Source organism: Sylvia atricapilla, chromosome 13, assembly GCF_009819655.1.
Source record: "Sylvia atricapilla isolate bSylAtr1 chromosome 13, bSylAtr1.pri, whole genome shotgun sequence".
NCBI lineage: Eukaryota > Metazoa > Chordata > Aves > Passeriformes > Sylviidae > Sylvia > Sylvia atricapilla.
In genome coordinates this window covers 19680588-19702620 of record NC_089152.1, presented here as the reverse complement: position 1 = coordinate 19702620, position 22033 = coordinate 19680588, and the positions used below count along the sequence as shown (strand labels likewise).

At 42.1% G+C, this 22033-nt stretch overlaps 1 protein-coding gene across 1 annotated transcript in view; it reads right to left on the bottom strand.

Annotated features, from left to right (window-relative positions):
- The window catches only part of ETFA (electron transfer flavoprotein subunit alpha), a 29403-nt gene extending 14786 nt beyond the window's left edge, over positions 1–14617 (bottom strand). The window contains exons 1-9 of the mRNA XM_066328763.1: positions 14540–14617; positions 8662–8811; positions 6823–6904; positions 6633–6715; positions 5051–5150; positions 3715–3825; positions 2467–2568; positions 1603–1671; positions 535–617 (exon numbers count right to left, since the gene is read on the bottom strand). Of these exons, the coding sequence (XP_066184860.1) occupies positions 535–617; positions 1603–1671; positions 2467–2568; positions 3715–3825; positions 5051–5150; positions 6633–6715; positions 6823–6904; positions 8662–8811; positions 14540–14578 (819 nt within the window). The 5' untranslated portion in view covers positions 14579–14617. The remainder of the gene's footprint in view (positions 1–534; positions 618–1602; positions 1672–2466; positions 2569–3714; positions 3826–5050; positions 5151–6632; positions 6716–6822; positions 6905–8661; positions 8812–14539) is intronic.
- Between the last annotated feature and the right edge of the window lie 7416 nt (positions 14618–22033).

The following is a 22033-nucleotide window of genomic DNA, read 5'->3' as shown; positions in this document are numbered from 1 at the left end:
TATGTCCTTGGTATTCCACTCTACAGCAGCCGATCTGTAGATTATTCCTCTTTTAAATTTCTTGCACTTTCACTTCTTGTAAAAATTTTGCTTTGACTGTACTGCAACAATCCAGTAACAGCAACTAAAAATTTTTCAAAATCATCACCTGAAAAAACCCAGAACACACAATTGCAAGAGATCAAGCCACGGATCAATATAATTTTGAGTTTATTTCAGCAATGACATTCTTTAGCATATCAATGCCAGCTGCTAGGAAGCTAAAAAAGGTTCAGGCAGCTATGAAAAAATGCAGAAAACCCCCGACAAAGCTGTGTCAGAACACATCCCTTTGACCCAAAGGAAAGACTGCCACCCCAGCTTGCTTCTGTCATTTTGTAAACGCATTGTCAAGTGACAATATCACAGTGGGCACACTGATGTTCCTTTTAGGCGCAGTATTAAGACTCAGCTCATGTCTAAGTGCTCGCTCTGAAGGAAAATGCAGGCTAAAAACCATCCCAGCTCTAAGATGAGAGATATTTCCATACTCACTGGTGCTACTATTTTGCCCGTCTGTCCAACTTGCATGTCATTAGGAACAAAGCCAGCATCAACAGCTGCACGGGAAGCTCCAACTAGTTGAAAGAAAATATTTTCAGTGTTTTCTTTTAAAATATTTGCGAGCCAAATTTATATCACCATAAAAGCCCATGTATTTTACTGAAGAGTCCCACAGTCTAAGGGCACGTATTTAAAAACTTCCCTTTTAAAAGCTCTTATGGTAATCCCTCTCTATACCACTAGCTAAAAACTTCCAAATAGTAAGTGCTAATGCACTTCATAAGCAACAGGAAATCCCTACTCCCACCACCAAAGGGCCATATATTTAAAACCAAGGATTTCAATCTGGCATATTTCCACGACTTTTTCTTGTTGCTTTGTCAGAAGATTTTCCCATAAATGCCTTCTCAGAATGTTCCTTCAAGTCTGGATGGAACATATGTGCCATTTTGTATTGCTCTGAATCTCAAAAATCAGGCATGGTAAAGAAAAAAATCAAAGTAAACTCAAAAATGCCATATGGACATTTCGTTAGCAAAAACACCAATTTAAAAACTAAGCCAATCATGTAAAACTATACATGTGAATGCTAAAATTAATGAAGTTAAAACATTAAAGCAAACAGTTTCTCCTTCTTTCCCGCCCTTTATACAAAATACTTGGCTGAAACATTGTATATGGTTGATTTTCTCCTCAGTACAAAAGCACAGCGAAAGGACAGACCACTCGAACTACGACGAGAGTGGGATTCTGTAAAGAGGCAGTAGAAAAGGATGTATGCAGAAAGTATCAGCTCATCAAAATGAGCTATGACAACTTGACTTTTTGTTTGCAAGCTTCTGGAGATTTGAGAAGCACAGAGAACATTACAGGTTAGTATTTTGCTTCATACACAGGCATTTAAGTATAGTTGACAAAACTTTATCTATTGCTAAACTAAGAGCATTTTAACTATTTGGTAGAGACATGAAAATAAAAGACTAAAGATTCATTCTGGTTTTAACGTGACCTGTTTAAATATAATAACCAGGGTTAAAAGAAGGAGGAAAACAAGTTTACCTGCAGCATTCAATTGATCCGCAAGGTCATACAACAACTTAAAATTTTCACCACTCTTCAAGCCCCTCCCTTAAAAATTAAGAACAACAGAAGATCAAGAAAGAAGAACATGTGTTTGAAGATTTTTTTTTTTTTTGCCTATGTAAACTTTCTGTATGATGATTAACATTTGCAAAGACATGGTTGCACAGGGTATTTTTGGATACATTACTAACCAGAATTTAATATTTGGAGATTTAGCTTTTGTCTTTGCCATTAATATTTCATATGTATAAACCAACACCACTCTGTCTTGTTTACTTCCTGCATACAGCATCATCAAAGTCATTCTCCAAAACTAGGGAAATGGTATTTTTTAACTAATTTGTGCTCCCTCTGCTGGCTTCAGGAACAAAACACTGTAGTTGGATTAGTAACAACTCATTTTGGCTGCAGGCATACAGTAAAAATCACAGTCCCTCGCTTGATACCTAAGGAGCAGAATACAATCAATATAGGTTTTAAAATCATTAAGGTCATTACATCATAATGTTCAGACTGACTGAAACGATCAGCAGTAATTTTAAACATGATAAATTTCCACCCAAAAAAACACTTCATATTGCTGAAATCTTAAAGAGGCTCACCAAATATGACAATGTTCTTACAAAACCTCCCAGCATATGCTAAACTCATGTTTTACCTCTTTACAAAATATACATTGGGTGCTTCCCCAGTGGCCCCCACGGAGTAGTTCAGAATTGCATCCTAATTTCTTTTGTTTTTTTAAAGTACCCCATTACAGTGTTCTGCTACAGATAGGATTTACCAAGAGGTGCCATTAGTTCAGTGCAACATCAAACAGTTTCAGTGAGATCCACTCACCCCCCGACACAACCACTTTTGCGCTGGTGAGCTCCGGTCGATCGCTCTTTGTCAGCTTCTGCTCGATCCATTCAGAGATACCCACGGGTGGTGGAGGGGTCACTGCATTCACCAGATGAACCAAACACCCACAGGCAAAATGAGAAAGCATGTGTTTTCAAGCTGAAATCTGAACTTCAGCTTAATTCAAAGTTCATTCTATAACCAATTGTGCCGCAAGCTGTTGATGAGTCTCAGCAGTTGCTGCTGGCTCTGAGTAACCAGCCTCCTTCCCCGGTTGTGTTTAGGGAACCTACAGCTCAAACTGCACTAAAAGGAATTCTGCTGTACAAGTCACACGCTGATACCAACCCAGCATAAGCAGTGTGAGCCTCTCTCTCACAGGCAGACAAGTCATCAGGCAACGCACCACCAGTGCAATACACTAACTGCAGTAATGTTTGACTTCTGCCATCCACAGACATTAGGAAATACAGGATGGTTTAGATGAGGACTAAGCCACAAAACAAAAAGACCCACAGGGAAAAACAGCAGAGGTCACCAAAAGTGGAACAGGTTACCCAGAGTAATTGTGAAGTCTCCACCTGTGGACACTCTCAAAGTCTGACTGAACACAGTCCTGGGCAACCTGCTCCACGGGGCTGGACTAGATGATCTCTAGAGATCCCTTCCAACCTCAACTACTTTGTCATTCTGTGACTGGGTTCCTCAACTATCAGAGCTGCACCGGCTTCATTACATTGTAAATTAAAACTGATGTAGTTAAAACTGATTTAAAACAACAACTGGGTGTTCTCAAATCAATTCAAACTGCCACTAATCTAGCCCGATGATGTAATGACCTATCTCAACTGCAATATGATTAAACCAAAACTGCAGAGAGCCAAACACTTCTATTTTTGCTCAGTCTTGTTTTGAAAACCAATCTGGTTATTCAAACAGCTGTAACTTGTCCTTACTTTCAAGACTGCAGTGGCAGAACTGAAGGCAGTGAGTGGAACAAGCACAGATTTCAGCACAGATAATCTCCATTTCTGGTCAAAGAAAAGGAAGTAACTGTGCAGATAATCTGTATGTTCTCTTACTAGACATCACTAAAAAGTACAGGCATCTGTAATTAACAGTATAGAGCTAACATTATGACAATCAGTTTGCTTTGACAAATAATACTTCTACAAAACATCACCATTCAGTGAGCAAAACTAATTGTACTAAACTAAACAACAGCACCCCAGAACAAATACTCACACTTTTCTACAGTGGCACTGCCACCACTCGCCGGTGCGGCCTCAAACGAAGTTCCCCGGACAGTAAACACTTTGACTGCTTCATCACACTGCACAGTGCAAATAATATTTCCTAAAAAGAGTCACATTAAAAATTTTTATCAGACATACTGTGCTTTAAAAAAAACACCAAATAAAATTAATATCAAAACCACATTAGCAGTTGTACTAGAATATGCAACATCCACCAGGGTACTCCCCAAAATTGCAGTTTTAGATGAAACTCAGTACTTATGATAAACTTTAGATAAAACTCAGCACTTAATAAACAGAGATTACAAATACTTTAATTTACGTTTTAGCCCCATGTTTCTCAAGTACGAATGCAAATCCTCTATTTTTAAAGGATACAAAGCATTCAAACCATCTCTTATGAATGAGCTTTTAAATTTCAGAAGGGATGAAAAAAATAATTTTGAAAATGTCATTCTTACACATAAAGAATGTCTATAATTCAAAGTAGATCTTTTATCCTGTTGCATGAATTCATCAGAACTGAAGACAATGAGGCCTCTCCCAACTATCTGTGGGACTGTGTTTACCCTATAATATAATACAATACTTTACACTGTAGGCTGCAGGGAAAGCTAGAAGAAAAAATGCTGCAACATTTTACTAAACTAACTACTCATGAACAAAGTCATTCTGAAACTGTGAACTATTGGGAAGTAAATTAAAGTGCAGCACAAAACTACACTCCAGTACCATAACTCAAAAAGTGATACCCTGCTGGTACATGTGGTACAATCTTTACAGAAAAATTAAGAAACACTAGCTAATGAGCTCATATCTAACATAAAACACAGTGTCAGCCAAGCATTAGAGAAACAAGACTGAAAAAAATAATTACAAATTAAGTCAATTAAATATTGTAAATAATTTGTTCAATGTCTTCATAATTAGAAAAAACAACCCTGTGGTATCTTAAATCAGAACTAATGCTACTCCTATTAAATAAAGCTGGACAATTAACCTGATGTCTTACACTTTCCAGAATCTGATCAGAAGGGCATGAACAAGCACAGTACATGGAAAGGATGTGACCAAATTCTGTTCCTCAGGGTGACAGACCTGGGTTTGGCATGTTTCTACCAAGGCCCTTGGAATTACTTCCTTTCTCACACAGCAAGCATCATGTCCATCCCCAAGCTTCATTTTTTTATTAACCACAGCAACTGAGATTGTAAAGTGAAAATTCCTATCATATTCCAAGGTTTTAACAATAGGATCATGTAGAAAAATTAGCAGTACTGGATTCTTCATTGGACAAATACCACACAGCTTTTGTGAGTACCCACCTGCATAGATAGTTCTCACAAAAGTATCTGGGGACTTAATTTCAATAATATCAGAAACAGGGGCAACATCAAGTTTGCCAGCCACTCTGGGAAGAAGATTCTAGAAGTCAGAGATGAAAAGTTAGCAAAGTAAATTCTAAGTAAAATGCACATGGTCAGTAAAAGAACACTGCTGACCTGATTTTACCTTCACATAATGCTGTCTCTAAGACATGCAGACCTAAGATTTTTGAAGGGCTACTTATGTGGCTTTAGCAGCCAAATAAAACTCCATTACTGTAGTAACATTAGACATTCTATGAGACTTACTCTAAGTAAACTCTTAATTCAATATCTTAAATTATTTGCTTCAAGTATTCTAAAACTGAATACAGATGTCATTTACTCAGAAAATTGACAGTTATAGATTGCTGAGCACTTGGCACTTCAAGGAAAAAAAGGTGCATTTGGAAGTCAGATGCCAGAAACAACAGGAATAAAAACCCTGCACTCTTCCCTCCAAAGCAATTTTAAAAAAATTAAATTTATTATTAAAGTATATATTCTCTTCCTCCAAAACTTACTCTAGAAAATTACTTAGCACCTTTAGGAGTGGGAAGAAGGATAAAAAAGAACAGCAGAAATGATGAAGAAATCAGTAAGATGATTGTTTGCTTTTTGTCTGCCTCCTAATCTGGTACAAGAAAAAAGGACCCAGTTCTGAAATCTTTACTCACATGAAGCACTCAAAAACGGCAGTATAAGCTTTAAAGCAAAAGCCATTATCTCCTACTATGACACTGCAGTTAAAAAAACAATATATATATATAAAAACCTTAGGCTTAAGGTACATAAAGATTTCTCTTAGCAAAAATAGAAGCATATGGATTGATATTGATTGGAAGTGAAAGTAGTCAGATGAGATGGAAAGGCGATGTCATTACTCGTCCTACATCAGCAAGATTTCTGAAGGATCCTTTTTCTCTAATTTAGCTGCACCACAATGTTGCCTCGATTCTTAGTACTGAGGCTCTCCATGTACTTATAAACACATTCCTTACAAAAAAAAAAAATTTGAAAAATTAAACCATTAAGATGATTTTCATTAATAACCACTCTAAGTCCCTGGGACTTAGAACAGTGTTATTTATATATGTTTACAGACATTTCAATGTACATGACTTATATCACAGATGCAAATCCCAATCCAAAAAAACGTTTGCTTCCAATAGGTCTGCACACTTTCATTTCAACATGCAAATAACAGATTTTTCATCTCAATTGGCTGTGCTTTTCCTTACAATTTTCATGCTTTCAGATCACTTAATCCAGTTTGCCTTATTGTACATTTTGCCTTGTGTCCATAGGACTGGCTGGTTACCACAGAATATTTCTTCTACACTGGTTTTTTTACATCAGCTCGTAAAAGAACTCAAACATCGATCATGAAATCTAATTAATGACCTCTTAAGCAAACTACTGTAAATGCAAATGCAAAACTGTCCGTGGCTGATCTGTCTCAGGCCTCTGACTGACGCTCTTACGTACAGCAGTGTCTGTCTCTTTTCTACACGAACTTTTTGATGCTCTCTGATCTACTTACCTTCCCAAAGGCAGATGCTCCGGCACAAATGTGGGTGTAATTAAATTTTTTATGAGTTTCCACAATCAAGGGAGTCAGCTCCTCTGAGAATAAAAATATATTGCTCAGAATTTACAGCGATCTTCTTTTTGATCACAAATACAAATACACAAATAAATTTATTTTGTCGATAGGTAAGAACAACTCTCACCTGCTAGAAATCCCTTGTACACATCATGCTGAGCCACAAGAACTTTTGCAACACCCTGCACTTTGCTGAGTTCTGATGCTACCTGTGATTACAAGTGAATTATTATTAGTTTGTGCTTTAACAGGCACCACAAACTTAATATGCCAAGGCAGTCCCCACTCCAAATAGCTCACAGCCTATAGATTAGTAAAAACCAGAACCAAAAGTACATTAATTTCAAAATCAGAACAAACCTGAATAGAATAAATTACACATCTTCTGATCCCCAGCACAGTGCCTTATGGGATAATGAAAATGAATCTGTGAGTAGGAGAACTACGGAGCAAATCCAGCTCAGGAAACCTTGCCTCCTGCACACAGGGCTCCAGCATTTCTTACAGCAGCCAACAACGATCACACTTGAGGACTACTGCTCAGTATTCCAGTACAATCACCAAGAAACCAATCCTACTTTCTTTTAGATCAGTCTGTATCTACCACACAAACAAATACAAATGAACAACGCTGTTATGATTTTTGTCCAAATTCTAGGAGCGACCCTTTGTTTGCATCTGACTTTTTGTCCACTGAAGCAATGTGTATTTTCAATTTATATTTATGCTTTTTTTTTTTGTTTGAATTGGCACAAGTGAAGTTTAAATGATAAAAGGGTTACTACAGATCAGAGAGAAGAGGACTGACAGGGAGATCTGGAGACCACATGCATCATCCAAGAACCAGCATAGTTTTACTGAGTTTGATGAGTATCAGTTTACCCTCAAAAATTAACAAAAGGAAATAAGGAAAAAATTCCTAAAAGCTGCTGCAGAATATCTGTTTGAGCCACTGGCTCTTAAATAAAAATCTCTAAACCTTCCATTTTTCATAAAATACTTTTTTCCACCATAACATACAGGCTCCATATATTTAGCATTAAAACAAACAAAACATTTGTAATAATTTTTCTCTTACGCAAGTGCATAGAATAAGAAAAATTAAAGACACATCAGGCAATTATTTCTTTTTTTCTTTTTAATTTTCTTGATTTAAATATTTGCTTCATCTCCACCTCAAGGTGGAGGTTTCTCCACCTATTACTGAGGTTTACTGAGGTTTCTCCACCTATTTGTGAATAGGTTGCTCTAAGTATGCCTTCTTCATGAGATACTACATGTTGCTTTCAGAATAACAGTTCATAAACAGTATGTACATATTAGGCACAGTTTTTTGTACTTTTATTGCTCACACAATACCAAGTCGTGCTGGAATAAAAGTGCCACTAAGTATTACCTACACTGTCTCTAGAATTGGCACATAAAAGTTACACTAAAATACAAAGCTAACATATGAGGAACCTTTTACATACGTGAGCTGTGTGACAAAGTCAAGAAGCACTAATTTCAAAATTTCAGGTTGCAAACACTCTCTACACAACTAGTGATTGGTTCGTAAAAGCAACTTGCACAAAAGCCCAATTTATTGCTGTTGTTTCACTTCTGCTGGTTTGCATTTAAACAAGCACAAGCCACTTTCCAAATACATAGCAATGCAATATTTGTCATTTAAACTTTACAGAGATGTATCTTGTTTTAAAAGTTAATTGTCCTTTAGTCCTACAAATTTTGCTTGCTTAAGCATGTAACAACTGTTATTGATACTGTCCCGTGTGAAATGAAATCTATAGCCATATTTTCTCTTTAGAAGAGAAGCAGTTCCAAGTGCAGGACTTTCCTGGCAGATTAGCAACTCCTGGCATGGTTTCTTCTCACTACAGATTATTTTTTTAGGCTGCCCAAGACGCTGCCAAGTATTGTTTCACTGCGTTCTTTATTTCACTGGTATGAAAAGAGCATTTCCTACCTTGTCGCAGCTGGTACCAGCCACCAAACACGAGACCTCCCCTCCCAGGCGCTTTGCCGCAGTGATGGTGTTGAGGGTAATGGGTGTGAGAGACTCATTGTCGTGTTCTGCCACCACCAAGGTGCTCTGAGACCTCCTGAGCACCGACGCCTGCAAAGGAAGGGAGGTGCACTGAAGTCAAAAACTGCTCCCCTGAGCATCCAAGGCTTTACAGAAATTCATCGCTTATACAAATCGTACGACACTGCTGTCAAACAAAACGGGCTCATTCTAGATCATTTTTATTAAGTAAAGAGAATACATAGGGTGACACAAAAAATGAAAAGCCTGCTTGGCTTCAGCTTGTTTGTAACATGCTGTGCTTAAACTGAAATCCACAGGAAAACACTGAACAAAACTAAGAAAAACATTTTAACACATTACATTCAGCTCAGTTGACCAACTTAACCAAGTTCCTTAAAGAGTGAGGATTAGAGAAGCAAGAGTAACACGCAAGAAAATCAACAGTTGCAAATAAATATTTACTTGGGTTTTCTCGAGTGGTTCTCTGGCAGTGTTTAATTATAAGTTTTAAACAAAATCTAGCTACAGAACCCACTTTTATATTTAGATATATAGAGAGGCAAAATTTTACGCAGTGGCTGGATGAAAATGAAACAGCAGGGGCTCACAGCCTGAAAACACACTAGGAGAAATCTTTATAGGCATCAGGTTCCTTTTTTCCTCTTTTCCTTTAAAACATTTGAGCACTTAGTCAATCTCCACAATTTATTGGTCCTTAAATAACAATTTTGACCAATTCATCATCCATACACAAACTTGAACTTCTAAAGAAAAAATGAAAGAAACAAAAAAGACTGAAAAAAGGCAAGAAAAACCCCAAACCAAAATACTCTAAACTCTGACACCTTCCTCTCTAATATTCAAATGTATGTGTGAAAAGCATTATTCCTCCAAGACTAATACTAGGGTAGGGAAAACGTTTTGGAGGGGAACAGGAATATTGTCCATCAAGCGTTTGTTTACCCTACATAAAACCCAACTGAAGACTCAATTTATGATCAGTGCAGGATGGAACACATGGAAAACCAAGTAAATTCATTAATAAAACCAAGGAACAAATACTAAAACAACGCTGAAGATGCACAGCCAAACACTACTTTTTTAAACTTACATTCCAAGCCCATCTCCCCTCACCCCAAACATGCACTTGCCTACAACTTCAAATAAAAAAAGCTTCAGAAAGTATGAGAGGCTAAAATTTGCATGTGGACTTCCACCCCACAAAGCCCCCCAATATACTGAATTTCCAACACAGAAAGCCAATCCCAGGGACTTCCCTGAAGCTAATCACAGTGCACAAATAAAAACACAAAGTTAAGTTTTTGCAGAATCTTTTTGCAGGATTGTGATTTGTCCTTTTGATTAAAACAATAAGGATTCTTGTAGAAGCGCTCTGCATTTAATCTCTTCTGCTTAAGCTTACTTGCTCTGATTAAATATTCTAACCTCCTAACAACCCAATTGCCAGTAACAAAATATTTACTGCCACTGCAGATCAAATGCTGCATTTTTGACTGTTTCATACATCATTTGCAATAAAACTTATGAAATTTTAGTCACCATTTGAAGAATAAATCTGTGCCTTTGTGGCAAAAAGCCCACTTTCCAATGATCTACAGTTGTGTGATAGGGTAAAGTGGACCATACTGGAAAATACTCAAGTTTTCAGGTTTCCAAAGGGAGACACATGCATTTTAAACACACACTTATTTCTGCCTGTATTATCATTTTTTTCCCTAAATAAGCACAGCACCACCATCATCATTCTGTCAAACCATTCTAAAATAAACTGAGAAAAATTTGTTTTTTAGCCAAAACGAATATAAGCAATAAAAGTTGCTTAAGCAGACTAGCTATTACAGCATTAATCAGGTATTATTTCTAAACCAATAATCCCACATTTTATATTTGTGGGAATACACACAATATGCACACCAGAAGGTCACTTCATGGGTGACATTTCTGAACATCAAGACAAGACCAGATTCAAAATAAATTTGAAGTCACATTACATATTATGGGTAAAAATCTAGATGAGAAACGAGATTTCTGTGTGGGTCGGAATTTTATATAATAAGACACATTAAATAATTTCCTCAATAAACAAAACCAAACTGACTTGTTTGTTATAATAAAAAATCTGCAGTAAAAACCAGAGGGTAATTCATCCAGTCATATGGTCCTGAAAACTAAGAACCTGCAATGAGTCAATGATAGGACAGGTAGTTATTTTGATGAAGTTACTGTCCAGCTGCACATGTGGGAGAACAGCGCATTGCTTCACTGACATCATTTCTGCACCTGAGCAGGATGTCTCCTTTGAAGCCTAAATAAAATTGGAAGGTAGAGAATAAACCTATCCAGCTGGCAGCAAGGCAAGAAAGCACAAGAAATAAGACACACAGATCAATCAAACTATTGAAAACAATGCCTTAAGAAGGAACAGCACTCAGTGCTTGTGCCACGGAAGGTTCCTGGTAAAAATCAAGCTCTGGAAAAATCAGGCTACCCACAGAAATCACCTCCAGGTAAACATCCCACCAACTTGGGCAACTGAGTAGCTTTTGCAGCATGACAACAAGTAATGACATACCAGCAACAGGGTGGCAGAACTGAGAAGTTTATTTTCCTCAGGTTTAGGTACAAATCACACACAGACATCTATGTTTCCTCTACAGCAGAAACATCTGCACTTCCTCTCTGGTGGAAACTCTGGACAGTGACTCAGTTTATACCAAAACTAACATTTGTGAATGAAAACCACCCAGAATTTCTAACTTCCCCTTTCCTCCCCAGTATTTACAGTGGAGCAAACTTGGCCTCTGATTTCCAGATGTCTAAAAGTTGCTAAGATTAACTCACATGTGCAGTATTGATCAATTAAGCCACTTGGATAATAGCCATGGATTCACTGAACGGATTGTCAGTTCCCTCAAAGCACCCTTTTGCTCCCCACTCAGAAACTCATCAGTATTTTCCAACCAGAGTGCAAAAAATACAAGTACAGTATCTGGATTTCTAGGCTCCAGATAAAATACCATTTGGTCACTGTTACTGTCCCAGCAAACAGCAGCAATCTGGGCACATCCAGAACACGAGCACAGGTAAAGCCAACACCACCCACCCAAGGCACCCAGGGGATTTGCACAGCTGAGCTGCTCTTCATACAGCGTCCCTTCAAACTGAGCATCTGTTGGTCTTTCAGCACAGACAGGCCACCTGAACAGCGCCCCTTAAATACAGATTTACTGCTTGTATGCTAAAAAACAGTTGTGTCAAGGGCTGGAAAAACCCAGAAGGAAGCACTGTAAATCTCTGCTTGCTGCTGGGTGAGATTGGTGTGCAGCAGCCGTGGCCTCTACTGCCAGCAGTGGTGGCCAAGTGCCTGCAGCCTGCTCCAGGGACACTCATTTAATAACACCAGAATTAGGAAACCAGCTCTAATTAAAACATGTGGCAGGCGCAGCCACGCAAGATGGGGCAGCCAAAAAGTTCTTCCAGTAAATACAGGAGATGCAGCAGGTGAATTCTACATAGCCCCATGCTCCAACTGTGCATCAATGAGAAACAGGGTGCTAGAAACTTCACCTGGGAAAATGAAGTTTGTCTCCCTTTAGAAGAGCCACTGGAAGTTACAGGAACAAAACCGAAACAGGCATTCACCAGAGCACCAAACAACTGGACCTACAAAGGTATCTCTAGAGCTGACCTTCTTAGCTGTAAAAGCAAACTGCCCAGAAGCTAAGATTTTAAAACTGCTTATTACGAATTCTGGATCTCATGGAGAACCATTAACACTGGGCAAAGTTCCCAAGGAGGAACTGCAAGGAACTAGGAATTGGGGTATTACTAAAGATAAGGGCTAACCTAAACAACAAAGCAGTGCCTAATTCCAGTAAGACAGTCTTGTAGCTATAAAACTTTAACTAAATATATTTGGTAAACTCAGGGAGGGAAGGGAACTCTAGCAATAAAGCATATACTTCTAGAACCTCTCTAAAGACCTGGTACAAAAGAGGTCTAGGAGACAGCTCTATAACTCCAGGAAACATTAATTAGAAAAACAACACTAAAGGCACCTGAATTAAAAAGGAGCTATAACTGCAGCAAAGAACAGTAATTAAAAAAAAAAAAACACTTTTGCAGAAAGGATTTTGCAATCATAACAAACACTTAGCATTACAAAAGGATTGAAGCAGCAAGAGAAAGATGTAATACACAATAAACTTCTCCAAATATACCCCTTGCAAGCCATTAACAAAAATCAACACAGCTATTTTGAAATACAAACACCGCTGAGTGTATTTCAACGCGGTGAACTCCCTAAATGGCTTATTCCCACCTCTGCACCAACTTTCTGTGCTCTTGCAGCCTCATTCCTCCTCAGTACTCTCATCTTTAAATTATATAAAAGTCCAACTTTCCTTCCTGCCCATACTTCACAGGTCTCTCATCTTTTTCTCGAGACTGCATTCCCTCTTGAACTGTACCTGCCAGCAGGGCTAAACTTCGCACTTTTCCAAAAGTGAAACAAATGTGACTTTTCTGTCACAGGCTACATTGTTACACATACACTGAAGATGCATACAAGGTTTCACTGGCTTTATTACACAAAGATGTGTACGGCTGAAAAGCAAGGAGCTGCAGGCACACGTGCAGACCATGAAACCAAACTGTGCAGTGAGCATGTGAGTAAAGTACTATTTACATAGCATCACCATATGATTCAGAGATCAAGACCTTTGCTCTACAAAGCCTGCAGCCCAACAACAACTGAGACATGCCCACGATTAGAACAGTTAGGATTTCCTGATTAATTCAATCATATCTGACCTAGTCTACCTTTGCTCGTGTTTTAAGAGATTTTTAGCAACTGAAACAATTTAACATATGCATGACTACTATTTTAGAACTGTACTGAACTGTAATACCTGTAAAAGCCTCGGACACTCAAAAAGAAACTTGTGAGATGAACAGTTGTTTACAAGGGCTATTTATACACAGTTCTGGTGGAGGGGATATCTCCCGGTGCATTGTAAGAGGCTGAGCAGCTATTTGGGGACATCGTATCAATCATCTACTCCAGTTAACCTTGAGCTCACCCAGACCTTGGTGACACAGCCACAATGACACACCAAACAGCAAATGACCTTCGACAGCCCCGCACTCCTCCCAGCTGAGCAATACGAAGGTCAAACTGGACAAGCAACAGGCGATTTGTATCTGGTTCATCCACATGTTGTGATAATTAAGGCAATCACATTTCTGCACAGGTGGGACTGAAAAACGCTGGATTAATCTGCAATACCCCAGAAAGCCTCTCCCAGGAAACAAACATTTTTCTAGTGTTCTTAAAAGTTTACGGTAACACACTTTAGAAGTCTCCTGCACCTGTTGCTCAGCTTGTCCTGCTCAGAGGTGGATGCGAGCGAGCACTGCCAGAGGTGCAGGATTCCCTGATGCCTACGTTAGTTTTCCACACGGGACAACAGTCCTCAACTCCTGCCTACCGTGACCGCTAGGAAGGGCTTCTGTAACACCCCGTGTCCACTCGGAAACTTTATTATTAACAGACAGAGCGGGAGAGGAGTCCAGCGGAGGAGTTCGACCCCGGCAGCGCGGGGCGCTCGCCTCTCAGAGGCCCCCCTGGACCACCGCTGCCGGGCGAGAGGAGCTCGGCCCCGCGGCCCGTCCCGGGCCCCTTCTCCTCGCAGGGCGGGGCCCGCACGGCCGGGGTGGCGGCAGGGCCGCGCTCGGTGCGCTCCACGTGTCCGGAGGCGCCGCCGGGGGCTCGGCCCACCCGCCCCGCACTCACCGCCCGCCGCAGCCGCTGCGCCGCCGCCGCCCGCAACATGGTTCCGCCGGCCCGCACCGCGCCGCTCTCGCGAGAGCACGGCCGGCCCCGCCCCGCCGCCCCATTGGGCCGGCCGCCGGGCCAATAGCCGGCAGCGGGCGGGGGGCGGGGCGCGGAGTGTGGGGAGGCCGCGCTTATGGCCCGGGGGCCGCCTCCGCCCGCGGAGTCCCGCACGGCCGCCTCTGTCCTCCCCCGCTGAGCCCCGCACGGCCGCCTCTGTCCGCCCCGCTCCGCCCGCTGAGCCCCACACGGCCGCCTCTGTCCGCCCCGCTCCGCCCGCCTCTGTCCGCCCCGCTCCGCCCGGCTGTCTCTCCGAGCCGCCTGCTGACACCAGCACTGCCGGCTGAGTTGCCGCGCACCGCTGGCTGTGTCCCCGGCCTGCTGTCCCCGCACAGCCGGCTGTGTCCCCGGCCTGCTGTCCCCGCACGGCCGGCTGTGTCCCCGGCCTGCTGTCCCCGCACAGCCGGCTGTGTCCCCGGCCTGCTGTCCCCGCACAGCCGGCTGTGTCCCCGGCCTGCTGTCACACGCAGCCTGTCCCCGCACGGGCCGGGCGGTACCGGTGGCCAGAGCGGAGTTGCGGAGCCCTGGCAGCCCGAAGTGACCTGGTCCCAGGCCAGCCGCTGCCGGCCGCCCGTGCGCGGTCCCCGCACTGCTTCCTCGAAGGGTTAAGGCCTTTAAAGAGAAGGAAATAACAGAAAGCGGAGTTATGCCTTCAGATGCCGGTGGTCCTCGCCAGATCCTACCCTAAGCCAATGAAATGTGCCTTGCAAAGAGAAAGAACAGTGAATTTACGGCTGTGGAGCCGACAGCAGCCTGGAGCCTGTGGCCTGTGGCTGCCCTGGAGCCGCCAGATCCCCCCGGGCCGCGCTGCCAGCGCCACGAGGAGCAGCAAAGGCCGAAGAGAGAATGTAGGGACGGAGTGTGGGGCACACTGGAAAGCCCAGGTGTCACCGTGCTTCCCAAATGTGGCGCCCTGCCAGTTGTCCAAACCACGCCTAAACTTCAAAGATCGGTCAGGTACCGCCAGCCCTGGATGGCATCCTCTCACCACCACAGATTTCTGGTTGTCTCACCCACACCCCTGTGCTTGTCCCCAAGCAACGTTAGGCAATATCTCCTGAGCTCTGAATAATTTATACATTGTTTCGTTATGATTTCTCAGAACTAAGGAAAGACATCTTGTGCCTTCCCCTTACACATCACCAGGATGCCCCAGGGACCAGACTGAGACTTGCTGGTTTTCCATACCTCCAGATTTTTTTCTGAGGGGCAAGGAGAGAGATTTAAAAATCAATGAAGCAAAATGCTTCAGGACAAATTTGCTGCTATGGTTCTCTGAAAACCTGATGTCCTGGAGAAGTTGGCAGGAGCTGCCACACTTGAGGAGCTGGTCCTGCCAGCCCGGGAGCCCCAAGCACACATGGATTTGGGACACTCCAGAATGGAATTCCCAGCCCAGAAATCACAAGCTACGAATGCAGTTTCTTCCTTCCCATTCTGAAGTGGTTTCGAGTGTAAAAAAGCCCCGAAACATTCCTCTTCCCTCGCCAGCAATTATGGCCATTGGATTGTTTCTCCAAGAATCAGCAGTGATCTTCAGCATGTCAGTGATTCGTTCTGCATTGCTAAGTCTCTCCATAAGAAAGCAAAAGGCAGATTGATCAAAAAGACTCTTCAACTTTGCTACAGTCTTGGCACAGGATCACCTCTTAAATTTATTCTGCCACATGATTTTCACATCAGATGCCAAAAAGTGCTGCTTTACAGCAAAAGCTAACCAGGTCCAGCAACTCAAACATCTAAATGGACAATTTACTTCGTCTCAAATCTCCAGTCTCAAATGTCTCTAGAATAAAAGAAAAGCAGCTGTCCTGCACATTACAGCTTTCTGGCCCCAGAGCACTACCTTAACTCCTAAAGCCCCAAAGCAGGGCTGTGAAGGGAAGAGCTAAAGGAGGTGGCAAACCTCCTTCAGGGCCTGTGTCTCATTATATGGATTAAAGCAGCTCCAGGGCTGCTCTGACTTCTGCCTGCTCTGGCTCCACCCATCCATCCCCAAAAATGGAAGAAAATAAAATGAATGTTTGGAGCTGCCTGTGCATTGCCTGGTCTGTGCAATGACTAAGTGAAAAATCCCCCAATTGTTTATATGAATATGAGGGGGCAAATGGTTTTGCAGAAGCCACAGTACCCTGAGAGGAGTTTAATCAGAGGATTAATATTTGATGTGGCTCTTTATCACCAGTTTGAATGATGGTTAAGGTGCGGTGTAACTCTTCAGAGATGTGGAGTTTTATGCAGTGTAGAAATCCCTACCTGCACCCTAGGTAATCCAACAAAAGCAACAGCAAAGGCAAAATAAGAATATCCTGGGAATCCTTAATTTGCCCATTATGTCTTTTTAATTGGAGTGTTTTACTCATTAAAAGTGTGGCATGTCATTTCATAATCCTATTTTAGGCTCCAAAACTAAGCTTCCAATGTGCACATCTCATGCGGATGAAATCTTTACAACAAACGTACACCTAAAAACCCCAAATCACAGGAATAAACAAAGGGATCTCATTCAAGCTGGGGCTTTGCTACTGCACACTAAAACAAAAGTGAGCTACTATCAAAAGTACTAATCACATCATAGCCAAGAATAAATTGATCCTTTTGCAGTGTGTCTCACTTCATAGCAGATACATCATATTTTCATGAGCAGAGTGATATCGCTGCTCTTTCAGGTCAGATTTACAGGTATAGCATCACCAATTCAGAGACATGACAGACTTTTTATTAAATTTTCTGTTTATAATTTTGATTCAAATCCTCAGCAACACTTCAGATGCACAAATCCTTATTGAAACTGGCTTGATGCGGATTAAAGCCTGAAGCACAAAGGAAGTCTTTATCACTTATGGCCAGTGTTTTAGGAGCTTATAACTGTAATCAGGTAGGGATTATATCAGCATGATCCATACAAGCTGAACCACGGCAAAAAGCTTTTTTCTATTTCACCTTCCCATAACAATAACAAAAATATGCAACAAACAGGTGCCACTGAAGGTAGAATCACTGTCCACTGCAGGCAGAAGTTACTGCTTTGTATTTTGAAAGAAAAAATAGTCATTAATTAGTGGAAGCAGATCCTTGTATGGTGCATTGTTATCCAGGATTATTTCATTAGGATTTGCTGACCCAATTTCTGCATTGGGAAGAGAATTACATTTTTTCACACTATTGGGATTGGGGAAAAGAAAAAATAATAGCATAGATTATTCAAACTTTTAAAAATATGGTTGCAAACAAGGACAGGTACCTGTACTGGTATCTCTAGAGAAGCCTAATGAAAGAAGGACCATTACAAATATGTAATGATGTCTTCCCTAGAATCGGATTTTGGTTTTCTTAAAATATATAATTCCTAATTAAAACATATGGAATCCAGCTAATACAGCCTCATGACTAAGGGATTTAGTGAAGAGCAGGAATTTTTTTTTTATTACTGCTATGATGGTCCCTCTGTCACAGGTCATCCTCAGCTTACTTCTCCTGCAATCACCCTGGGGATAGCTGACTCAGATAAATTAAAAGAGCTTCATTTGGGAAGCTTCCCCAACACACGAAAGGATTCGCCTCTTAATCTGTCAAAATCCAATAATATTAAAGCAACTGCAACCTGCTGACAGCTCAGCAGGACCCCAAACCGATGGAGAGGACCCACAGCCCAGCGCCGGATGGCACCAAAACCCACCTGGGAAGCAGCAGCCGGAGAGATTGCTGCTGCTGAAGTGATTTGTGCCCAAGTGCTGTGAGCTCACAGGGTCCCAGTGGCTCAGCCACCCCCAGGACGTTGCCAGTCCCCCCTTGCCCACAGCCACAGGCTGCACACAAGGAGGGACACATGGCCCCAGACTCCTGCTCTCTGCCTCTCATCATCAGTGTCACAAGGACACGTCCCCACATGTCTGACACTGGAGGTCCTTTAGAACAGACTGTCACAGGTGTGCTTAGTGCTCTGCTCAGATCACCTTACAGCCACTCTCCTGCAGGGCTCAGAGCAGCAGCTGGTCTTCCAGGAGCCTTTGGAATGCCACAAGCCCTGCTTACAAATTGAGGGACAGAGGAAAGAGCTCCCCCAAAGCCACTCCATAGCAGGGGCAACCCTTCTAATACTGAGCCTACAAAACCACCACGGGCAGGTATTTTCTTTTTTATAAACGACTCTCTCTTGCTCTCAAACTCCATGTGGCAGTTAAGTAACAAGGGAGCCTGGGAGAAACATCACTGCAGATTCCTAACATTACTGCTTATTCCTAAAAGAACAAGATCACCTGAGGAGTTCAAGAAGCCCTTTCTACGAAGCTCACGGGAAAACGGGACCCTCATGACCTCCTGCAAGCAAAGGCTCAGGTTAGCTTGGCAGGCAATGTGTCCTGCCCAGGAGGGGTGGTGGTTTGTGGAGGACAAGGGAGACAGTGCTGGGGAGAAGAGCTCTGCTGCCCTCCCAGTGCAGACACCTGGATGGGGTCTTGCAACCTGCCGACCTCCTTCTGCATGTAGCTGGTCTGGTTGTTAATGGCAGACAATGTAAAATTCTCTGACCTGCTGCACCAGCATTATTATTTAAAGGGGTAGTTGCACTTTTTTTGCTCATTGAACTGCTGGAAAGGAATCCAGATGCCACTGTATTCCCACTCACAGCAGCCCAGGCCATTCACACAGCAGCAGGGACAGTCACTCCAGGGGAACAGCTCTTTCCATGCCTCTAAGCACTTTTCAAGGCATGTTGCTTTTTCCTTTTTTCTTTCTGTTTCAGCTCAGTCAATGGCATTTCCGTGTAAGCACAGCAGCTGCAGTAGGTTTTGTTCTCAGTGTTTTGGTGCCTGCTTGATTTATGATATTTTTATTGCAGAGCCTATTAGGGAGGAGAAGCTTCTGGTGAAGTTACCTGCCACTTACAGCACCTGGTGACAAAGGCTGATGTACCTCCTGCTTGCCCTGTCACCAAGTCTAAGATGAAGTCTACAAAGTTTGCATTTTGCCCATCGCCTTTAATCCTGCAGATAATGGCATAACAAGATCCAGTGTGTGGGGACTGAACCTAAACTATACCCTTGGGTGTCCATTCCAGTGAAAGTAGTTAACAAGCAGGATGCAAGAGTAAGGCAGCCTCTCCTGCACTGGCAGGCGGCACCACGACCAGATGCATCTCTAGGAGAGATGACTGAGGTCAACCATAAATTAACAGGCTCACTGGGAGGGAAAAATATTAATTCTGTGTCCAATTGTATGGTCTGATGTGAAGGAGACCAGAGGAGATGGGCCAATAAGTCTTTTCTGCACTCATGAACTTTCTGAATCCTTCTTATCCGGAGGCAAAAAATGGCAAGGGCTCCCTTTGCCATGTTACCATGGCTGATTCTTAATCACTAGCAGGGCTGGCAGTAGCTCTTGTGCAACACCACTTTCCCCAGCGCTGGGGCCTGTTCCCCTGCAATGCTCCCAACCCCTGCTGGTCTCAGAAGAATTGAGCCCAAAGCTCCACATAGCAATTCAAATGCATCACTAGACATTAGGCCACCGGGTTAACCACTGTTTAATTTCGTCACATTTGTTTGTGAGTTATGTACGTGCTTTTCTTTTGTCAACATCTTCTTTTAGAAAGGATATTGATTTTGTTTTCAAAGACTCTTGAAAATAAAATGAATGACTACATTCTAAGGAAGAGTCATTTTCTCAACAGCTGTAAATAATTTATTGTTCGCAACCCACCCAGATCAAAAGATACTTCATCAACTGATGTGGCAAAATCTGGTGCAAGCTGCATTTCTATTATCTCAGATCCAATTAACCATTTGGAGCAGACTAAAACATAACTAGATCAATCCAGAATCAGATTAATATCCAATCCATAATCACATTAATCACAATCTGTCCATAATTAGCCATCAGATAATCCCATTGGACAGGAGGTGACATGCAGTATCCCATTATCTCATTAATTATCTATTTTCAGTATCAGCCATTGTGCCCAAACACAAGGAAATGTTTTTTAAAGGAAAAATAGATAGGGAATTCTCACTTTGCTACATCTGCCCCACTGAAGCTCCCAGTGTCTCAGTGTTGGAGTTTTACGTTTCTTTGTTTTGCCATATTCTGCTAGGACCAAGAGAGGTCTTTTGAGACACCATCTTTTTAATAAAATATGACTATCTTAGGCAGATGGATATATAAAACATTTGTTTCATGTGAACAAGTTTGTGAAAGAAAGAAAACTCTTCATCAAAGGTTTTAATGGTAACATGATAACAATAGCTTTGCAATGCTAAATCTTATTGCAGATGGTTCTTGTCCTTTTTTGTAATGTAAGTGAAATTGCGTTCCATCTGTTTTAATTTTATAATGGACTTAATCCATGGTTGGCTCTGAGAGAATCAGCGTTTACTGCCTTTGCAATCTGCTGCAAACAAGCAAACAAACAAAAAAAAAATAGTTACCATTTCCCCCTTCTAGAGGGAAGTCGTATTTGTATTTGGGAGCAAACCCCAGAGTTGCTCTGTAGAGAGTGGGAAGTACCATTAGCCAGTCCCAACCCATGGCCAGGCAGCCCCTGCCAGCTCTCACAGCAAACCCATCGGAACTGCTGCAAAAGAGGATGGAATCTCTGAACAGTGGGTGGAGGAGAGCAAGGAGAAATCAGTGTGGCAGGAGAGATTGCATTTGGCTCTGACTAGAAAATGCTTCCAGCAGTCCCAAGTTACCTGGATGCAGTTTTCCAGAGGTAGCCTCCTGGACTGAATTATTCCATGATTTTATGATGTGCTTTCTCTTACCCCGCCTCAGATTAACCAACAATTAACCTGTTTGTAATACACGTGGTGCTGGGTTGCTTCAGTGCCTCATGGCATTGCCTGTAGTAATTTTAAAGCTTTTTGTACATCACATAGAGGAGGTGCAGGGCTTTCAACATTTCCCTGGCAAGTCATTTTTTTAGCTCTTCTACTGAAGTGCCTGTGCAGCACTGTTCCTACCTGCCTGTTTGTGTTGTGAGTCCAGTCCAGTGATACCTGCCTGGTGCCAGCACATTGCTCTGCTGGCATAAAGGTGTGACTGGAGCACAGCTTTGCATAGGTTTGGAGAAAGTTTGGTTGGCTCAGCTGTAACTTTACTAACTCCTAAACTGGTGGGAGGTTTGGGAGAGCAGAAAGGATTCTGCCCTCAGCTGGGAAAAAGTTGATGCAACACAGAGAATCCCTGCCAAGCTGCTGTATTCTTAGACATGTCTCATTCTCCTATCACTCTGACATTTTTGCATTTTATTGTTAACACACGCAGATACTGACTCACCCAAGACTCTGAATTCTGGATCAGGCTGAAGTCACCCTTCTGTACCCTGTTTTCTGCCAGGTGCCCAGGCGTGGCACTGTGCTGCCCCGCAGGGCTGTCGAGGTTCCCATCACCCATCCC